The 22,348-nt window shown below is 36.8% G+C and overlaps 1 protein-coding gene across 50 annotated transcripts in view; it reads left to right on the top strand.

Annotated features, from left to right (window-relative positions):
* Positions 1-22,348, top strand: part of RIMS2 (regulating synaptic membrane exocytosis 2) — a 489,731-nt gene that overhangs the window by 409,366 nt on the left and 58,017 nt on the right. For 37 of the 50 annotated variants that reach the window (XM_074898572.1, XM_074898573.1, XM_074898564.1 and 34 more), the window contains 2 exons: positions 6,230-6,402; positions 7,424-7,663. In XM_074898572.1, coding sequence (XP_074754673.1) covers positions 6,230-6,402; positions 7,424-7,663 — 413 coding nt within the window. The remainder of the gene's footprint in view (positions 1-6,229; positions 6,403-7,423; positions 7,664-22,348) is intronic. The other 13 variants (XM_074898586.1, XM_074898600.1, XM_074898596.1 and 10 more) reach the window with 1 other exon arrangement.

Here is a 22,348-nt window from a genome sequence, read left to right as displayed (position 1 = left end):
TGCCTGATTTTCTAATTGTTCAGTTTTCATTTACTAATTTATCAGTAGGATGCTGTTTGCAACATGACTTAGTCCCATAGTGAAATCAAGTTTTAGAAGCTCCTTTGTAAGACTGTATATGTGAGCACTGGTTAGTGAAATGGATAAACAGATGGCACCAAACCACTAAGGGAAAGATGTGATAACATTTGAAGTAGGTTTTTTTCACACATTCAGTAGAAATGTGGATGTTCCTTTTTACCAACATGTTTGAATTGGTAGCATAACTTTATTGGAGATTAGGGCAGTTTAGAAGGAGGGTTTTGCAAATCAGATTACAGTTAATTCTTTTTCTTCAAGGTAGAAGTATATTGGAATGTTCTGAATAATGGGAAAAAGATTACATTGGATAAGGAATGGGAGTAAAGAATGGATGTACAGGGAACAACGCTACATCCAGCTAGATTTACTGATTCAGGCACCCTACTGCTCAGAAGTAGCAACACCATGTGAATTGCTCTCTTTTACGCTAATGCAAGACAAGAATGCCAAGAAAGGCACAGCAGGGCCAGGGTCAGGATATCAAGGGGTGCCTAATACAAAGCAAGAACTGGCTGAAGGGAGAACAGGGTTGGAACAATGCCAATGGGACTCATCAGAAGCAAAATAGAGGTCTAAGAAAGCAGGATCCAAGAATTAGATTAAAAAGGAGGAAGATAGAATAGGATCCAGGACTACAAAGCAAAATTCAGGATCATCAGCCAAGAATGAGTCTGAGCTAGAACTGGTTGCAGCTCCATATTGAGAAGTCCAAGGCAACTGTGGAGCTTATTATATACCTGACACTAGAGCAGTGCAAGCGTTAATCTCCCTAGTCAGTCTCCCAAGGGATTGATAGATGCCATGTGCAGCTGATAGCTAAAGCAGGGCTAGCAGAGGCTGACCTGGCTAGCTGTGCCTCAGTTGCCTTGATGGACTCTGGCAAGAGTGACAAATGTAAGCATAGATTATTGGCCAAATATGAATTACATTAATCATAGCCTTCATTTTGGCTGTGTGTGTATGCAGGCTACAGATAAACATATGTTCTTTCTACATATTATTTGTATATGATATTTTGTAAAAATTACTTAGAATATTTTGCTTTACATAAATGTAAGGTTATTGTTGTAAATATTAGTATTTGGTTTTATTTTTAATAGCAGACTTCATTAGGCAGTCATTAGCAAAGGTTTTAGAAAGAATCAAACAATACAATAACATTCATTCAAATGATGTGTGGTAACTAAAATTTGCAATGCCTTTAGAGGCTGTGAACTTGCACCAAAAGCTACAGCTGAAATTACAGAACATTTCATACAATTGCTGTGCTCTGGCTGCTCAAGAGCTTTTGTCAGTGAGGCAAAGAACTATTGAAACAGTCCAGAATGGTTCTTTAATCTTCTTGTAGTAGCACAATGGACAATTGTCTGAAACATCTTCCCAACATTTTGATCGGTAAAAACATTGAACAGATTTGCATGTTCCTGTGTAAATGCTAGCAAACAAAAACTGATGAGTAGTCTATTTAATTTAAAAAATTAGAAAAAAAAAAAAAAAAAAAGAAAGAAAATAGAAAGACAGTTGGAGATCACTGACAATTGGACAACTGCATGACTGTGTATTCCAAAATGGAAGACTGGTAACAATAGATTAAAGCAATATGAAACACTTTAAAACTCCCTTTGAATTAGAAGTTCCAAAACAGTTTCTTTCGAGAAATAAGTATCAGAGCAGTTGTAGCTCTATGTGGCCTCTCAGTCATACAGTGGTAGTTCACAAAGAGTTCAAAACATTTGCACAGGTTGTTGTATTAGGAAGCAGAGCAGGTATTTGTTTTTCAGCTTTAATAATCTTGAATTTGTCACTACAGGAAAGTAATCTATTGCAGTTACAAGGTATTGGCACAAACACGTTAAGTGTCACTTTGTTAGGGTCTCCAGCTGATTATTTTACTAATGCAGAGGAATGGGCTTTTAGAAACTTTAAAACTTGTTTGATAGAATCTGTAATAATGAAATTTATCCCATTTCTTCAGCACAGCAAAATAGGACAAAATCATCTTACTATTAAAAATACAAAAGTGGCTTTTAATCAACCCCTCTGCCTGCAGCAGACTTCCTATTGTTGAAACAGCTTGAAGAGGCTGGGTACATTTACTGCTTTATGGGTCATAAAGTTCAGAATACTGCCTAAATTATATGAGTCTTGATTGGGTTGGAAATGAAAATTTAACCTTACTCCAATAAAAGAGACATATATTTCCAGCATGGGGAAAGCCAGAATATAATTCTTCTACTGCTGTGTCTGTTATTTAAAAACAAAAAAAAAGAAACAAAAAAAAAAGAAACTGTATTTAATTAACCTGCATAGTAGACAGGTACACTTCACCACAGCCTGGTATTCCTGATTGTCCAAACCAGGGGAGTTATCAATGCACATGAGGCTCCCTTACTGTCCTTGTGCTCATCTTTTCTTCTGAGGGAAGTTGGAGCATACAGGGTAGTTGCTGGATCTGATGATCCAAACCTGTGGCCATGCTACAGACAGGATCCAGCCCCACGGGCTGCGGTTCCTCAGCAGTGCACATTCAGATGGTGCAAACTCATACATCATGGTACAGAGGGACAGCAGTGGAGAGGGATGGGAAATGGTAGCAGTGTTTCAGATATAATGGGTGGATAGCACTTGGTTAATAACGACTTTTCAGTCTAATAGTTGATCTTATGGTGGTGACATTTAGCAAAAAAATGAAATTTGGAGGAAGAAAACAAGTATATGAAATATATGAAGATGTAATGCCTTGGGGCACCTTTAGCCACACAAGAACAGAAGAGTTGTGCAAAATTGTGCAAAAATGGTTGCGTTTTACAATGAGAGTATATGACATGAAAGAAATGAATAATTTTTAAAAATCAATTTTCACACAATGGAAGTGCCATTTTACTTTTGAGGCAGAAAGCAAAGGAGCACTTCAGAAACTGCCTTATATAGAATTGCAGTTTAAGAAACAAATGTAAAACTGAAATGCCAGCATGGCTTCTGTCAGACAAACAGTATGTTTCCTTTTGTCTCTGTGCTGCAGTTACTAAAACACTAACATGCAATACGCTTACTATTATAATCCATTTCCTAAGCAAAATTAAGTCAAATACAAGGTCAAAAGTAGACCTTAGCAGCAGAATAAAGAGCAATTTGGAGCAGAGTTAATGGATGAATATAAGATATCTGACCTTTGTCCAGCAAGAAAGACAATTTAGTTTAAGTTTCTAGATGTTACTTTGGTAGGCAGCTACCAGATGCTGAGACTGTAACTCAGAAATTGTGTAAATACAACAAAAAACCCAAATATTGTATGTTAAGACATTTAATGAAGGGATCAGTTAACTTTCCCAATTTCAAATCTAAACCATCCCAAAATAGTAAGGGTCAAATAATATTTTTGTGCCATCTGACCAAATTGAAAACATTTGATGGGAAGTACCTTTACATACAACTGAGAAAAAAGAAACAAGGTAATGATCTGATGATCTTTTTTCACATTATATTCCTGAAATTATTTACCTTTAAGTTGCTTTTTTTGCCATAGCAATTCTCAGTTTTCACCATATATCACTATATTGTTACTATTGCATTAGCTTTAAAATATACAATAAGATTGCTTTATTTATGAAAATGTCTGATTTATTACATACAGCATGTTCCTATGAAAAAGTATTTTAAGAACTGATGTTCCGCAGGGGTGGAAATGAAACAGACAAAATGGAAACCATAGGTTTTTGAAATTTTCAGTGTGCTCCAGAATGACTCTTTAGAATAACTTTGTGAAATGCTGAAACTGTTTGCTGCTTCATGTTGCTTGCATGTATTTAATTTAGAAGGGCTTCTTTTCATGGACTGCTTGGTAAGCTCAGTGTGGGATCTGCAGGTTGAGGTCTTTTATTCTCTAAATCACCACAAGTAATTATCTATCCCCTAACTGGAATGTAATTAGCAATTCCATCAATGATTTACACTATGATCTCTCTTGTTTCCACAACGGATACCTGCATTACGTCTGTAATGCTGGCGGTGTCTCTTCTGAGGCGAGTAGCCACTGTCAGTATGACAGCTGCTGATAGAGGCACATACAGCTTGGCTGTACGTTAGCTCTGTTGGGAGGCAGTAGCAGCGTAGCCTTGGCAGGACAGGGTTTGGCATGGCAAGTACATCCGCTTGGGAGCCTCAGCAAATACTGAAGGCCTGAAAGCAGCTCTGCTTTGCCCCTCTGTAGCACATTGTGGTAGCCCAGTACACCAGAGTGTACTTCCCACTTGTGGTAGTTTTAGGCTAAATCAACCCAAACTACACTCACAACATTGTCTTCAATGCAGAGTTATTCTAGGGAGGGTTAGGGGGATGAAACTAAATAGATAGGACTCAATATATACACATCTCACTCGGCATAGTTATTTTTTTGTTCTCCAAGGGCCTGCATGGTTGATCTTTTAAAAGGAGTTGCTGAAAATGAACAATCCTTCTATTCTGGTATAATGTTCCATTATCTCTGATGATCAGGACAGCTGTTTAATCGTTGCTTTTATGTCCCCAAATTAATCTTTCAATAATAATTTGTACTGTCTTCTTTATCAAGCAAAAATATTAATAGCATCTATAAAAACAGTCAGTAAATATTACAACATTTAAACGTTGTAATCACAGAGATACTCTGTGAGTTTATGGCTAGCTAAGTGCACTCTCACACTTAAAGGCTGGAGAGGGCTTGAGTGGTTTGTCAATGAACACAAATACTGTAAATTTGTACAGATTGGGAAGCCAGCTGCAGCATGGGCAACCATTTTACATAAGCATGTAGTTCAGGCTGTGCTTGGTCACTGCAACAGGTGTCCAGTGTAACCTGCACAAGTATTTTTTCTTGTCTTTGTTTTATTTCCCTGTCTTAAAATGGTCAAAATAACGTACAATTTCTAAGTGTAAAATTAATTTAGGGTAAATAGGCACTCAAGTGCTATTCTGAAATGCTATTTAGACACTGCACAGTCTTTCAGGATATTTCTTAGTGTAACACTCCTTGCAAGAGAACAAGCAAATTCTCTGTCTACTTCATGAAGGGCAGTTTATTTTAAAACTATAAAAAAGGGACAAATTTGATAGCCAAACCTGGACACCCTTCTCTTCTGCAGGAGCACACATCTGCCACTTTACATTATGAATTATTTTCTCCAAATGGCAGAGGCCAATGTTGTTATCCCCAAGAGTAGTAACCAATCAGATTACGTTATACACAGAAATGTCTGTATATGAAGAGGAGAGGGGAAAAATATCTTTCTGCTCTTTATTATATCAGCACACAGTCCAATGCAGAATGGCACAGACTTAGCATTAATTTAGAGCTAATTTCTGTAACAAGAACAAATAGCCATAATATTTTGTTCAGATCTAACTTGAATACCTCTGCACAACACTGCTTTATGTTGTATGGGCTGACTCTCATTACCAGTCACCTGCCAGTTCCGTGTTTGGAATATACTGTTAACAAGCTCAAATACTATTGTAATTTTTTAGTTTCTGAGGCATCTGTGCATTGTCAGTACAAATTATCTCTAGTCCCGTCCCATCCTTTCAGACTTCCCAGCCCAGCAGTTCAGCAAGATGTGGGGTTTGTTTCCACAGCTACGTCACTTTGTCTTTAGATTTGATAATCTCATCTGTCTGTTTACTTAAAAAAAACCCAACATTGTTGACATTTGTCAACTGAAAGTTCTTATAAATAGCTAGGCCCTAAAAGAGACCTGTATTTTATAGATAGCATGAAGCACATTCTTTCTCCTGTTCAATCTTTTGTGAGCTCAGTAATCATGGGCAAGTCACTAAGTCTCTCTCTTTTTTGCTTTCTGCACTGGTAAAACAGTTGTGGTAAGAATATTCTATGTTGGTTTAATGTGAAATCTTCAGAAGAGCTGGAAGTTTTGTACAAGTCACACTATGGATGAAGCTGAGGAGCTAATATCTTGAATGGGATAGCAAAGTAGAGTAAAATTAATATAAACCAAGAAATTACTTGTATTCTGTATCGCTTAAAAACCTCATTATAAAAATTCAGGCAGTCTAGTGACAAAGACAGTTTTGATAGCATCAGGGACCAGCTTCATAGCTGATTGTGATAAATGTCACTGACAACATCTGTATCTTTGTCCCTTTCCTCTCACAGTATCGGTCAGGACGGGATCCTCAGCGAGGCTCAGACAATGTTTCCAATAAGTCTTCAGACAGCGATGTCAGTGATGTCTCCGCCGTGTCACGGACAAGCAGTGCTTCACGTTTCAGCAGCACAAGCTACATGTCCGTCCAGTCAGAGCGTCCCAGAGGAAACAAGAAAATAAGGTGAGCACAAGGAGCTGTAGTGCCAGCCATAGCCATGTAATTTAAGTAACTTAATATTTGTCGATATTTGTATTTGAAATTAATATTTGTCTAGGTTGACATTTGTAGGGAATTTGCAAAATACTGGTTTAAGTGTCTTCATCTGATGCTTTTTGAAGTCTTCATGGTATTTGTTTTCAGCCAAGTTTTGTGATCTTGGGTTATACTAACATACACTAAAATAACAAACATGCTGTCAACAAGCATTAGACACACTTAGATTTGCACTTTCTGAAAACCATTTTGTAAAATACTTATTGGCTGAAAAGACAGTTTAAGTTGAAAATTTGTGCCAGCAGTGTCAGAGGCATCTTAATTTCCTTTTAAACTATAGCTGCTGAACTTTTAGATAAGTCTTATTTAATACTTACGCAGACCAATTCAATTTATTTAGTACTGACACTAGTCCAATATAACTGTAGGTGTGCAACTGTTGAACTATTTTTTAACAAGATGTATCTGTGAGCAAAACACAGCATCTTCTTTGCCTGCACTCTGTGCACACTCAGAAGAGCTTTGGCTGTAGAAGGAATGAAAGATCATTTTTCTTGGAAGGTGTAACCCACCTGCATCTCTCAGCAAAGTTCAATGTCAGCCTATATTAATTCTCACAAAATTGTCCTCTTGAGAGAAATGGTGTGTTTGAAAAGCGTATTTAAATATCTGCTTATATGAGCGTTGTTAGGGATGCGCTGTTTCTGTCATACAGTTATGTATACATTTCTAAATGTGATGTATTGCCATGCAACTTTTATTTGAGATGGACTTAGAGACTGTCCTAAGAAAACATCACAAGTTTCTCTAGTGTAGGCTGAAGACTTAGCCAGCATTGTTTAACATGACTGCTTCCATCTTTTAGCTTTTATTTAATTTCTTTTGCATTTCCTTTCTTGTGAGTTCATGCATGCTCTTCTCCATGATGTTAACTTTATTTTTTTTTTTTTTCTTTTTGCATGCCTTTTTCAATTTTTGTTGACTTCAGAGGGACAAGGGATATAGAGGGGAAAAAAGAGGGAGGGCTGGAAGGGGATGAACAAGATGGAGTATTTCCTGAGGAAGAAGAAAAAGAGGAGGAGGAGGAAAAAGCAAAGGAGCAAGAAGTTAATGAAAAAGGGGAAGGGCAAGAGGTGACAGAGAACTGTGATAAAGAGGAAATCAAAGGATCAGGGCATGATGAAAAAGCTCAAGACCACCAAGCTGAGGAAGGGAAAGAGGATGACAGGTAAAATATGCTTGTGTTCTATAGACCTATGCTTCCTCCTGTCTTGTCTTCCATTTTTCTTCCCTTTGCTTTGTTTATTGTCTATCTTCCCTGCACCCTTTTTTGCTTTCAATCATGATGCTTTCATATTTAAGCAAATTTCACTCTCAGCTTCAGTGAACTTGTTCTGCATACCAAGTGATACAGCATGCTAACTTGACTCATTATTATGCATGCAACTACAGCATATTATTTTTTAAATTAGAGTTTGGGTATGACTATAATAAACAATAGAAACTTAGATTCCTCATTACATTCTCTGTTTGAACTTTATTTCAGGGAAGAGTCTTTTGTTGAATGACATTTCGTCAATATCAAAACTATCTTTACTTTCATTGTGGCAATATTAAAGAAGAGAATATGGATAGTTTTTTTACTTCTCTTTCTGTATACTGATAAATGTGCATGTTGATTGACAAATGACGTGGATAAGCAGTCTTTCCTTTGTTTTTTTTCCATGTGAATAACTGTCATAGGTTGCTGTATTGTGGAGGGGTCACGTACGTCAGCTGCTGTACTGTATCCAGAAACATTTCAGCACAATTGGCTCTGATTTTATCAGATAATATTCCGGATTTATACGTTTTACCACAATTCCTTTGAACTGTGACTTTTAATGTAAATTAATGACACTTTGTATTGCAAAATCCATGTAATTTGCATTAAGAGAAATACGGTATTCCTTCTTTCTTCACTAGCAAAAAAACGAGTTTGAGATTTGCGGAATAGTCTTGAACCCCAGGATTCTCACCTACATGTGAGAAAATCTCAGAAAAAAAAACCTTTCTTTTAACCTGCTAATTCTGCACTACCTACAGGTAATTTATGCCTGTAAAACTGTGCTCATATGTATTAGGGCAAGAACGGAGCACTCTGTGACAATCCACTTTCTTTCTTTGCTACAAACTTACAGGTGTACACGCCTGTACATACACACACATGTGAACATGCACAAAGCAAAGGTGATGATACACAAAGAGAATCAAAATACATAGTGTTCAGTCTGCGGTGGTATGGGCCAATATAGCCATACTACTGTTTTTATACATTAAGTGCCATCTTTCTTTCATTCAAGTGAGTGCATTTTAGAATTCAGCAAAAGCAGTTGTTTCGAAACAGCTGTCTTTAAGACTGTCTTGGCATACGTGTTCCAGGGACTGCTAAATGCTAGTGTGGGAAAGGATGTCTTAAAAACCTTTTTCTCTCCAGATTCCCACTAAGTTTCCAGTTTAGCATGACCCTGCTCCTGGTTTCCAGCTTTCACTCAGGTTAGTCTTCAGCCAAAATTCTGCCCCTCACAGAAAGCAAAGTCCTCTTTGAGAAACAACTTCTTGTTCCCCATGCCAGATGGTTCCTCTGCTTGTTAGCTGCTCTCTGCCTTCAGGAAAAAGCAGCACAAGTCAGAAGTCCCTACTTGACAGAGAAACAAGAAAATATTGACTACTATGCAGTGACTTGTGTTTGTGTTTGTTAGACTTTGGCTCCCAAAGTGGAAGTCAGCCTCTAGTGTTATTTGCCCACTTTGCCCATTTTGACCACTTTTAGTATGTAAGTTGTGAATAAAAAGGAAAGTTTCTCTATATCCACCTTCCTTTCCTATGGTACATTAAGTGCTCATCTTTTTAGTGTTGTCTGAACATTCTTCTAGGGTTAAGAAGCAAACAGAAAAGCACAGATTTATTCCTATATAGGTACAGGTATAGGTGCATATATACATTTATAAACACACAGAGTTGTGTATCCTTAACACAGTGAAATATTGTGACGTGTATTCAGTGGACGAACCCGAAGGCAGGATCAATTCTAAGCATTTTTGTAAATTCAGTGCTTTCTGCTTGCTTGTTTCGCAGTTTGTAAGATACCTTATACCTAGCAATTTACAAGATATGATACTTACAAGATAAGTTAAGAACTTCAGCTTTCAAAAAAAGTGTTTTCAGACATGCCACCAATATTAAACAATCACCAAAGCATCGCTTAATAATTAAACATATCAATAGGTGTTTGAAAGACCCAACAGAACCAAAGCAGCCAATTACAGAATAGTAGTAAATTATCATCCAGTTCTTGAGATCTTGGCGCCAAGAAAAGCTATTTTGCAGATGGGAATTTTCAGCATATATTTTTACTTCAGAGATGTATCTTTAGCTGAACAGCAGTCATCATTCCTCTGGGCAACCTGGAATGAAAGAGCTCCTCTCAATCACTCCACCATCAAAAATTAGCTCATTAAGGATACATCATACCTCTTGATGTCATTGTGATTATATACTTTGTGAGTAATGGTAATAATCACGCTAAGGGCTTCAACCTGCTGAGATCATAAGTGAGTTCAATGTAACTTAAATGACTGTGAAGACAGATATGGATCATGGATTCATCCCATGCCTATTTTAAAGAGTCCCTCAGTGCAATAAACTGCATTAGCATTTGGAGCACTGGAGCACAATAAATCAACAAATCTTTTTTGGCAGAAATAGCTGCAACATCAGATTTTGCCTTCATTAAGCCTTGTAAAACCAAACCTTGACATATGGTTGACCTACAGGGAAAACATAATTGTGTTCCTTCTTGCCAATAAGTGTTTAGTAAACAGAAAGTGTGGATCAAGCTTGCTTGTTTTAATTTTTAAGGATTCCTTATGTACCATTCCCTGACATTATTTCTTCTTCCAGCTTCCCAATGCTATCAGGCACAAAAAAAAAAAAAAAAAAGCCCTCTTAGATCTAGTGTGTGAGCAGTCATAATTTTTATTACCAGAAATCTGTTTAACATTGCTCTAAATCTTAACCTTCCTTAATATTTTTTTAAATACCAATCCTAAGCATTAATCGTGATACGCATGATAGTTTTGTCTTATCATATGAATACACAGAAATTGTAATCACAGAGCAGGATTTCACTGTGCTATACGATGGTGAAATACAGAAGAAAAATACAACCTCTGTTCCAAACACACAGACTCTAAATCATGAGATGACGTACGAGTCCACAGAGGAAAACACAGGAGAATTAAGAAATGTTCCACATGACAGGAGATAGTTACAATACTGGGTTGGGAACATTCTGAAAACAGGAGAGTACTAAGGGGAGATTTGGAGAAGGAAAATAAGATAGCTTTGTGAATGTTTCTGGAGAGCTCTCTTCAAGTATTAGAGGAAAAAACATGAGGTGCTTAATTTATCAAGTGGATGATGGGGCAGGTCTGATGAGCAGCAGGAGTTGATCTTTCAGTCTTGAGTGTGAGAAGATAGATGTGATAAGAACAACTGCTAAAATACTGGAAACTAAAGATCAATTATATACAACTGGATAAAAGAAAGTATAGAATTTTACTGATGGAGAATGATGACACAGCCAAATTGAAAGGCTATGAAACTTACCTTTCCTACAGTATTCTGGAAGGGGTTTAGGGTAGGTAAATTGCCAGGGCTTGAGACAAGCACTTCAGTAGCTGACATCTGAGATGGTGAGAGAGTGGACAAACAACAAGGTGTGTGGGTGGACAGATAGGGTAGAGATGTGAAATAGAAAGCATGCTCAAGTCACAAAAAAGTGGACCTAATATGAAACCTGAATTAAATGGCCTGCCCAAATAGCAGGTCTGAATGACATGCATGTTCCACATGGCTGGGAGAAGCAGAAGAAAGGTCTTGGAGGGAAATACTGACTTTAACAATACTGAGTTGAGATTGGTGATTTACAAGAAGGTGCCAAAGAAAAAGGTTTTAGTGTAGGCAGGAGGAGACAGGGGAGATGAGAGGGAGTTTTTATTGCAGAGGGGATAATGCTTTCATGTGCTGTTGATGAAGGGATGATGTCTGAGGGATAGCAATAGAGGAGCCAGTGCCCTGTGGGACTATCACAGTTAACTGGATGGGCAGAAAATGAGAGTCTGCCAGATCATGTATTGAATGAAAGGTTAGAGAGACAAAAAAATTGAGAGGGGATGAACTGTGGGAACTAAGGGAAGTAACATATTAGAGCATCATTAATTGTAGCAAAGCAAAGAAGAAAACAGCATACTTCTGAAATCTTAAGAAATCATTCAAGACTGTCAGGAGTATTTTCAACCAAATGCACAAAGGGAAGGACAGTTGTTTGGAAAGGGTTTGAAATGTAATTGTAAAACAAGAACCCAAGAAATTTACTTAGAACAGTGTGTTCCATTCAGGGGTGGAAAAGGGAAAGGAGATGTGGCTGTAGTTGCAGACCTGATGAGAGCAAGACTAAAGGTTCTGTGCTACTTTCTAAAGGGATATGCTGAATCATGTTTCTAGGATCTGGGAAAAAGAGTCAGTGATGACCAGGTGGCTAGAGGTAAAAATAAGGAAAGAGGCATGGGGGAAAGGGAAGTGAGAAGATAGCATACAATCATTTATGTAAATCAAACAGTTGAAGAAATCCAATGAGAAAATTCTGCATCCATGATGGGGGCAAGGGTAGAGAAATTATGTATAAAGAGGAGAATGCGGAGACAGCACAGAAGAACTGGTCATGTGTTTTACTATGTATTAGAAGAAATCATTGACATCCCATGTGAAAAAAAGAAGTGAATGCTAAAGGACAATAGAAGAAATAGAAGTAGGAAGATGTGTCATGAGGACTTAAGGAGAATTTGTATTAGAAAAAGTAAGCTGGGATGTAATTTTGAAGAAGCACTTGAATATACAAGAAACAGAGTGCAGGATGTATTTTTAAATAATTAATTTCTTCAGATACAAAACTTTTCCTCTTCCTAATGGTTCTTCATGCCCCTTCCCTTGTTGGGTACAAATATTAATTTCAATTTCACTTTCTTGTTCTTTATTGTGTCATTCAGTCAAAAAAATCTTTAAAGAATTTAATTTGTAGGTTTTAAAACTGATTCCTGATGAGTATTTATTTGTTCCTTAGTTTTCATTATATTGTAATCTTAGTATTTCAGGTTTTACAAGCCTTCCACTGTGATTGCAGCTATTATCAGTTAAATGTAGTGTTTTGCAAAGCTGGATGAAAAAGCATGTCAATTCAGTCTGTGCAAGCTCCTTCTCAGGGGCGGAAGCCAGTAACATTTTTTGAAAATCTATATTCTGGTAAAAAATATAAAAACTGTACAAAAGATAGCAAGCACCGGGAATCCGTTTTTCAACATGCATGTGCTGTTTGGTTTCTTAAAGCTACTTCAGAATGATTCCAATGATTGCTCCAACTGTGCTACTGGATCAAAGAAGTTAATTGTGCCTAACCCTTCTAGACAAACAGGCCATATGTTTGTAAGGGAAAGCTGTAGCCTGAGACTCTTTCCCCACTGCATGATCTGTCCTTTAGCAAGTCAAAGTACAGGCAGTCTGTGATCCCAATAGCGCTCTCTCTCTCTAGATAAGGTTCGCCCAGCTTAATTTCTGCCATGAGCAGAGAACTTGGGTACAGCTTTGTCAATGTTTATGTAATTTTTCAGGGAAAACATGTCAGCATGCAGTTTCCTGAAACTCTCAACACAAGATGTTGGTGTCAGAAATTTTTTAACATCACAACAAAGTGACCTTGCTATTCCTGGGATGAGAACGGCAGATTGCAGTAAAATGTTCGCCAGCTCTTTTCAGCTGCAAAACATTTTGTTATTCAGACAGCTGGGGCAGGTATGACGGACTGAGTCCTTGAACAAAATGCATCAACTTTATCTTGTGTCCCCCTAACATAACTCTTCTGCATACTTCTGACTAGATAGGCAGAGAGGTGCTCTTATATTGCCAGTCTGTGGGTCTGAAATCAAACCTAAAATAAACTTTTTTCAATAAGATTTAATTAGTATTTTTGGGCTGTATAGAGTCTGTTAGCAGTTCATGGCAAATTCTTGCCCCATTTGAAAAATAGATTCAAAGTCACTACTTTTCAATGTAAACTTTTAAACTTTAGTATTCCAGAGCAAGGCAATCTTCAAAACTTGTAAAATCATATAGCTACTGAGTTTGCAGCAACACACACAGTCAATAATTTGGCTATTTGTTTTTTTGCACTTTTGTAGATGATGTGGAAGAAAGTTATCTGTGACTCTGAAAAAATATTGTGGAAAAGGATACAAAATATCAATGATTCAGAAAGTAATTATATGAAATAATGTATTTGTTGTGAAATCTGTACTGAGAGTAGCATACAAATAATTTAAGAAATGTAGCAAATTCACCTGTTTCCAAGTTATTTGTCACCATCTATCAAGCCCTTGGAGACCCATTTTTTCCTGATGCTTTGTAGTACAAAAGATGTATAGACTCCTTTACAACTAGTAAACTTATTCTGATCCACTGGGAGATAATAAAGTAATGAATTTGGAAATACATATTATTAACAAGTGAACAGTGAAAATACCTCATTTGAAACAGTCTGCAGCTTTGATATATGGTGCCCAGCAGGGTACTCAGAAATTTTTTCTTTGGCAGCAACACAATATCATTGAGACTGCTTCACTCTCCATGACATGCTGTCTGCACTTTAACCTCTGTCGAGTCAGCTCCAGCCTGTGATCCAGAAAGCACTGATGTACTCCTGTTACTAAAGATTACTTAAAAACAATGCATCAGTAGTTTAAAAAAAAAACTCCAAGAGGTGAAAATAGAAAGCTGTGTAGACATGCAGGAAAGTAGGGATGAAGGGAAAAATTAAAATGAGGATTTGATGCAAATATAAATGTTGAAATTAGGTTTTGAGCTTTTATGTGTGTTTAAAAAGACTCATTTTCTGAAGCTATTTAAAACTAGAATGAATCATAAGTTCTTCAATAGACTTCTTTATCTTTATTTGTACAAAACTGAGCACAATAGGTTTGTGGACAAGAATAGCAATAGTAACAACTAAGGATGGGGTAGAAACTTACCAAAACGAATTGAATGTTGAAGCTCATCAGGCTTTTATTTCTTTGATATTATGATTCTGTGGTTCTGTCTTAGTGCTGTATGTTTCCACTATTTTTACCTGCGTAGCTTTTGTTAGAAAAGTGTAAAGATTCTGTAAAATTCATGTAGTTCCTTTTCTGATTCCTCTAAATGTACGTATTTAAAAATAATTAATAAGCTTATCACTTAGCTATTAAAGAAACAAACACAAACTCCTTCCTGTTACTTCATAAAAGTATTTCTAAAACAGTTATTGGGTTTGTGCCGATGCCTTTGAAACACATTACCAGATCTATCTGGCAAGTATATTTTAACTAACAGTCAGGGGACAAGTGCTGGTCTTACCATTGTGTACTTAATACCTATGGTAAGATGATGGTCCAGTGGTTTGCCATTGACCATCTATCTGACTTTAATTTTATTTGACCAATCATCTGAACAGTTTGGTTCAGTACTATCACTGTATCTGCATGGTATTCATATTCATCTTAGTCTATAAAGTCCATAATGTGCTACCTAAACAAGCTGGGAGATGTGTAATCAGGTGGCTCTGAGTAAGAAATAAGCTTATGTGTTTCCCTAAAAATATCATAATACCCAGCACTTCCCAGCTCTTAGCCATAATACGAGCACGATTCCTATGGAGGCCAAAGGTAAAGGAGTCTTTGCTTCAAACATGCATGGTGTGCAAAATGCCACACTGCCTCAGCAGGGAGTTTTGGTCATAGACCTGTCCTCCCCAGGTCAGAAAAACAAAGTTTGCAGAGATGTGTTCAGAAAGATAGCAGCCATGTTTCTTCAGAACACATTCTTTTTATGATGGTCTTAAGTTTTCTGGATGCTTTTCTAATTTTCCCCAGAAGCCCAAAGTGACTCAAAGTCATTTTGTCAAAGTGACAGAAGTCAGACAGGCAAGATCACGATGTCCCAGATAATGCCTCTTTTGCTGAGGTAATTATGGCTTCAGATCTCTTGCTCATGTCCATTTAGCTCTCAGTCCCAAAGGAACAATTCAGAGAGGCGCTATGGGTTTGTGAGCTGTTAGTAGTGCCTATTCTGACCCTGATTTTTCAGAATCCTCAAGCAACCTGAATTTCCAAGGAAAGAAGGAAACATCAGAGTTGCTTTTTTCTTTAGATGCCTGCTGCAACACACATACACATAAGCAGTACAATGAGCATGAGCATATCCACATTCACTAATCAAGGCAATCCAGTCTTTCAAGAATGAAGTATGGATGCAGCTATAGTGAAATCCATATTGACTACAGCAATTTATTTTAATAACGTCCTTTCAGAACATCTGGCTATTCCCTGCGTATTACGTGATTTTCCCCTTATTGTAATCTCAGTAGCACATCCTACCCAGTTCCTGCATGTCTATCTTCCAAGGTTTTCTAGCTGGCAATACGCTTTCTAAATAGGAAAATCTTCCTTATAGCTAGTTTCACTTCAGTAAGTAAAGATGATAATCATGGTTCCTCTTACCCTGAGGCAATAGAGGATAGATGTCTCTTACCTCTAGCAAATGCTAGCAAAATATATATTTGCTAGCATTTCTGCCTTCAGGTCTGAAATTTTTCTCACTGTCTCAACTTGATTTTACATTATTTCTCTGGTAGTTTTAGGTCTTGGACACATAGCAGATTTGAAGTCTGGTTTATCAATTCTCTGCTTGCTTTTTATTTCATAGAGCTCTTTTCAGGCCTGCAAGGAACAAAATCAGTAAGTGTGTTAATACAGAAAAATGTAATGACCACTCTCTTCCATCTCTGTTGGAAGACTGTAATTCATCAGTATGTTTGAATAAGCACATAAAATTTAACTTCCAGATTAAGTACATGCAAGGTGCATTTCTGTAAGAGACAATTAAATCAGGTTGCACACTGTCAGTTTTAATTTGGCAAGCATGTTGTTAACCTGCTTTTACAAATGCAACTGCTTCTTTGCCAGGCTGGGTTAAAGAGGATGCTTTCTAAACTCAGAGATTCTGAATGTTATTCAAAACTGACTCTGTCATTGTTTGGAATCTACTTACTTTACTGCCAAGTCTTCAGAGCTCATATGGACTGCTTGTATTTACAAATGAATATGGCAGCTGACTAATGCAAGACTTGAACTGCAGCTGGTTTTCTCACTAGCCTCTTTTTGCATTCACACATAGTAAATGGCTGGTTCAGTTCACCATATCAGAGGAAGGGATTTCTGCAAAGATTCAGTACTGTTAGCAGGGTAATAAAGCTTTTCTGTAACTTTGTAAAGGAAAACTTGAAAGTTTCTCAGCAGTAGATGAATATAAATATAATATTTTAATTATAACATCCATTTAATTTAAATTTGTTATAAATAAAAATAACTTATAAATTGTATTTTTATATAAAAAATGGCCAGTTGTTCTCTCAGAGATGGTGAGAACTTTTAACAAAAATCTCTGAAGCTCTGTGAAGAATTCACCTACTAGTGTTTGGAAACAGTTTTCTGCTAGAGTTTTTTTCTCATCACTCATTTTTTGTGACACTATTTGGTAATTTTGAAATTTGTTCCTATTTTAAAAAAGCATGCTAGACAGGATATAGAAAAAGCTATACATCTATTAATTTATAATAATAAAACAGCATGAGAGCTTGATATGTAGCAGATGGGGAAGATCCAGTTAAAGGCAACCTATGTAGTGTAACAGGTGAAGTATTTCTGATTTGTAATGAAAGGGACCTTTGAAACAGATACTTCATATAAAAATAGTGTTACTTTTATTTTGAGGTGTGCACACAAGTTTTCTTTGAATAGGAATATACATAACAAAATACATTATAATCACTGCTTTATTGTTTCCCACCGTCTTGCTTGTTGTAATTTCAATAAAATAAACCTAATAATTAAGTTAGTCCAGTAGCTATTGGAGATTTATATCACAAACAAGTTAACAGGATAATTTTTGACCGAGTGAATCTCAAGAGACTATTATAATTTTGAACCTGCAGTGTCTCTCTTTGGTGTGAATTGGCAGATGAATACATGCATTGGCTAGAAGCATTGTTCCCATGGAAATGCTATTTCCTATATCATAGCTGTCTCCATAATGCTGTTTTTGTTAAATTAATGAAATGAGACCCTCTCCAATTGACTTGAGAAGTCTATTAAGAATGTCATTAAAATTCCTCTCCTGCTTGTAAAAAGCTGTAAACAAAGTCTTCAGTGGGTCTTCCAGTCTCACAAGAGACATGTATCAGAAAATAATTACAATAATTGAAAAATTGCTAAAATCCTTTCCCTAGGACATCACACCACACAGCTGTACTCCACACTTGGCAGAGTGTATATTTACTACTGCAGGTGCTTTATTTTCTTTAGGGATCATTACCAGAGAACTAAGCTAAATGACAGGGAAGTAGTAATATTGACTTTGCATTGGGAAAAAAAGAAACCTGCAAGATCCTCCAAATAACGCAAGTGTAAATCTGTTTCTCCAATACATGCACTTTTGACAGAGCAACAAGATTACATGTTTTTCATTTCCAGTTCTGCTGTAAAGACAACTGTGAAAATACAGAATCCTCAGAAATCTGACCAGCAATATATAGTACAATGGATAGCGTTGATATCTTCTCCTTCACATTTAAAAATATTAATAATATTGTAGATTGGGATAATGTCTGTGCTTCATAATACTGGTTTTAGCAAAGTGTATTTGTTGGTAAGTGGAAAAAAAAAATCAAGATTGTCGTAATAATTTTAGTCTATCAGTCTTACAGTTCAGTCTAAATTTGGTCTTTCAGTCTTAGTCCAGCAAGTCACTAGCTAAGCAACAGGTCTGGGGTTCTTATGGGGGACTTATTTTGAGCTGGCAGATGGATTGTGATATTATGTAACAAATGAGATACAGGGAAAGAAAGGTGTTCAACTTTCAATAGTCTAATTATCATTTTGATAAGGAGAGAAAAATGAGGTGATAGGAGAGGATGTCTGAAAGGATATGATCTGTATTTTGTTTAATGACAGTGGTATCCTAAGGTTTGAATTTGGGCCAATTTGTCATTTCTATTTCTTGTCTATGAAGAAAGACTAAGTGAATGTATTTTCCCAGTTTAGCCTTTCTCGTTGCTGCCCTTTGGATTGCTTAATGTACAGAAAGAATGGGCAGTACTGTCCTGTGCAACAACATAGGATGCCTGCAAGAATCTTAATGAAGTTCTCTAACCTGTGAGACTTCATAATTGCTTTTTATAGCTGTAACAGCTTTCAGGAGAGTCACTAGAAGAGTCTTCAGTCTTTTGGGAGAGTCTTTAGTTCCTCCGTCCCCATTCTGGCTAGTTTGCCACATACTGTAAATCTCAAAAGGCATGATAAAACATAATGACTCCCAGGTACCAGTGGGGTTTTTTAGTTTGTGTTTCATTTTATTTTGTTTTTCTGGCCTAAACAAAAGGTTCCTGAGGAAATTTGGCACTTATTGTACTAACCAGCCAGTTGCTATAATAAGTTTCAGTTTTTGTAGGCAAGAATCTGACCAGCTCGTGGGATGTTTTCCAACTTTGCAACTGATTCAAAAGCCACCATCAGAAAATGCAGGTTTTTAACTATAGCGACAGGACAAGACTTTCCATTTGGTACACATGAAATGATGAAGATTCAGTGTGTCTGCAACTGCTTCATGGGAAATACAACAGCAGCCAACAATCAATTAGTTCTAAAATTATTATTTTCTTGTAAGATTATTAAACACTTCTAAAGCACTAATGTCAGAAATTGGGAGAGGTTGCATGAAATTTCTGACTTGTTTTTTACTTCTTAACATCCTAAAATGTTGATTAAACCAAGTTTTTATCTGGAACCTGTTTATCTAGGATCTGGAGCATTTGCCCACAGTGCAGTCCATTTTACCTGGTGCAAAGAGTTACCAGCTATTCTTTTGTATATAAAATGGCTTCAAATCAGTTTCTGGGCCTTTGGGGCAGGATCCTTTTGCACTGTGAAATCATCCCTCTACTTAACTCAAACCTCACAAACAGTTGCTTTCCTTCTCAGTCAGATATCAAGCAAATGGTCTGTCTAAAGCAGGAGATACCAAGACTAAAGCAAAGATCTTCCTATGAGACCTACTTCTTTGCTTCCCTTCTAAGAGGATTTCCTTAGCCACTTTAAGGTATTCTCCTCTGGTTATGCATCAATTCGATAATAGAGTTTCTCCAGAAATTTCCAAATAGTCTGTCCTAGGCGTTGTATTTTGTGAGAGTTTCTCTGCCAATATTTTCTAATCTTTCTGTAATTCAGCACAGATATTGACAAACTGGAGAGAAAAACAAGATAGTTTCTGAATATTTGGTATTGTAGGAGTCTGGAAAACCTTGATAGCAAATTTGATTCCAGAGAATAATTGCTCTTCCTGTTTGAAAACAAGCTGATCTCTCTAAAGAGATCTTGAAGATTAATACCTTTAAGAAATCCAGAAACAACATTGCATTTTCCAGAAGGCTATGCATGAATAGCAGTTTTGTACTTGATTACTCTTTTTCTTTGAAAAGATTCAGAAACAGTTTATTGGCTAGAATTGGCCTGTTAAATATCAGGATTTGAAAACAATCTGAGATTTGTAATACCATCCAGGAATTTAAGGCTATAACAGTAAGCTAGACAGGGCCAGGACATAGTCTTGATCATCCATATTGTTTGAACAGTTTATGTCCTCCTTGGCATAGCTTTGTGCCGGACACTCTGACAAGGTGCACCTGCTTCAGCCCTGGCACAATTCAGGAGATAGCATGGGACAGAGTTTGTTTCCTCTGGGCAGCAAGCCAGAGAAAACCCTATTTTGGGAAGGGTGTAAGTTAGCTGTGTGTATTCAGGCTGTCAATGTCAGAACACAGGCCTGAGCCATTTTATTAACTACTATAGGTGTGGCACAAGAGTCTTCAATGACAATAAAGACCATATTAAATTTCCTGTCATTAGGTATCTGTCAACCTGACTCTCCTCAGCTGGCTAGCATGGTATATTTTTAAGCATAATATCTGGTGCTTAGGGTTGTTGTATCCACCATCAGCTTTAAATTACAGATATTTATAGATGTCTTACTCTAATTTCTTTCCTATAGTCTTATTTTTCCCTTGTTTGTTTTGAAGAACTTTCTGCTTCAGCTTTGAGAATATATTCCTGTAAAATTTATCCATACTGTAGATGGCACAAACAATTATAGTTAAGAAGATGTACTGTGAAATACATAGGAAGCTGACATGCCCAACTTGACCATGACTGGAATAATTATCACTTGGGAAAATACAAAAATATTTAACACCTCTCTTGAGTTTGCTTTAAGAAGACTGTTTTAATTGATGATCAGATTTCAGGGTTTGTTTTACACTTAGCTGCTATTAGTCATTTGACTTGCATTTGAGTACTCCCTCTGCTTGTTTGTGAAGAGATTACAGAGGAATACTGTATTTTAGGAAGAGTGTGCAAAGTTACTTCTCACAGCTGAGAAAAACTAGAAAAGAAAGTGATTGAAGTGGAAGACTGAGTAGAGAAAGCTTTCCTTTCTTCTGTTCAATGGGAAATTGAAACATCTGACTAGATACTTACACAAACAGGGAGACTTGTCTGCAGTTCTTGGGTATCCCCAGGTGGTTTCCTGGATTTAGGGGTAATGCAGGAAGCAGCATTCCCATGTGAGCTGTGCCCATCACCCTGCTCTTGTTGACTGGTTGGCCAGCATAAGCCAGAGTCAGTGGCCTGGGTGAAACCTTCACTCTGCTATTGCTGTAGACTGTGGGCTGCCACACAGCTGGGGTTGTGTGATCATTTTCTTCTTGTTTTGATTGTAATAAGGGTGATTGTTATGCCATTATGCACATGTGATTGGGACTAGCATAGTTAATTTTTTTTTTCCCTATCTGGATGCATATTCTCTTTGCAGAGGATATTTTTAATATTTATATCTCACAAGATACCTTGAGAACCATGTTTTTAGTGCATATCTATTCATTAACTCATATCATCTCATAAATTACTTTTTTAAAATATTGCTGTACATATTTAACTGGATGTGTGTGTGTGTGATAATGTTTGTGTATATGTACATGCAAAGAAAACTTCCTGTAATTTCTGTTTCCTTTCACTCTGAAGTCCATCTTTTTGTTACCTCAGAAAGGAACCAAACCTGACATACAATACCCAAATTTTCTGAACATAATCCATTTCTGGCACTGTCAAAAGGCAGTCTGGGTGAAGGATGCATTCCCTGGTGAGGATACCAAGCATTTATCAAGAATAATTAGTGAGTGAGGGTTGGATGACCAGAAAGCGTTCAGAGGTGCTCCTGACCACTGCAGATTTACCAGGAGGTACTATAAGCCACTCAGAACTCTTCTAGTGCTGATTTCTCAAAGCTTTTTTGCTAAGAGAGGAATTGACAAAAAACAAAGCCACTGCTATGTGATGGATTTCTCCAGGAGCTGTTTGCTAGTTGGGAGCATAAAAAAGATGTCTTCTCTGCTGCTTTTAGAGAGGATGAAAAAAACCCTGAATATTTAATTAAAGCAAATATTTTTAAAACTCCTCTGGAAAAAAAGTAGAGTTTTGTGAATGAACTTTCAATATTAGTCATTTGTACTAGTATTTGATATATCTACATAAATCTAAATCTAAATCTCTTCTTCTTTACTTGCATTGTCTTTCCTACATTTCTCAGCTGGTCAAAAGAAAGTGGCTAAATTAAATCTCCCTTATTGTTTGCAGGTGTACACAGCAAAACTTCATTTTTTGATACAGAAAGCCTTTAG

The sequence above is a fragment of the Athene noctua genome, chromosome 2 (genome assembly GCF_965140245.1).
Source record: "Athene noctua chromosome 2, bAthNoc1.hap1.1, whole genome shotgun sequence".
NCBI lineage: Eukaryota > Metazoa > Chordata > Aves > Strigiformes > Strigidae > Athene > Athene noctua.
This window is presented reverse-complemented; position numbering and strand designations above follow the sequence as displayed.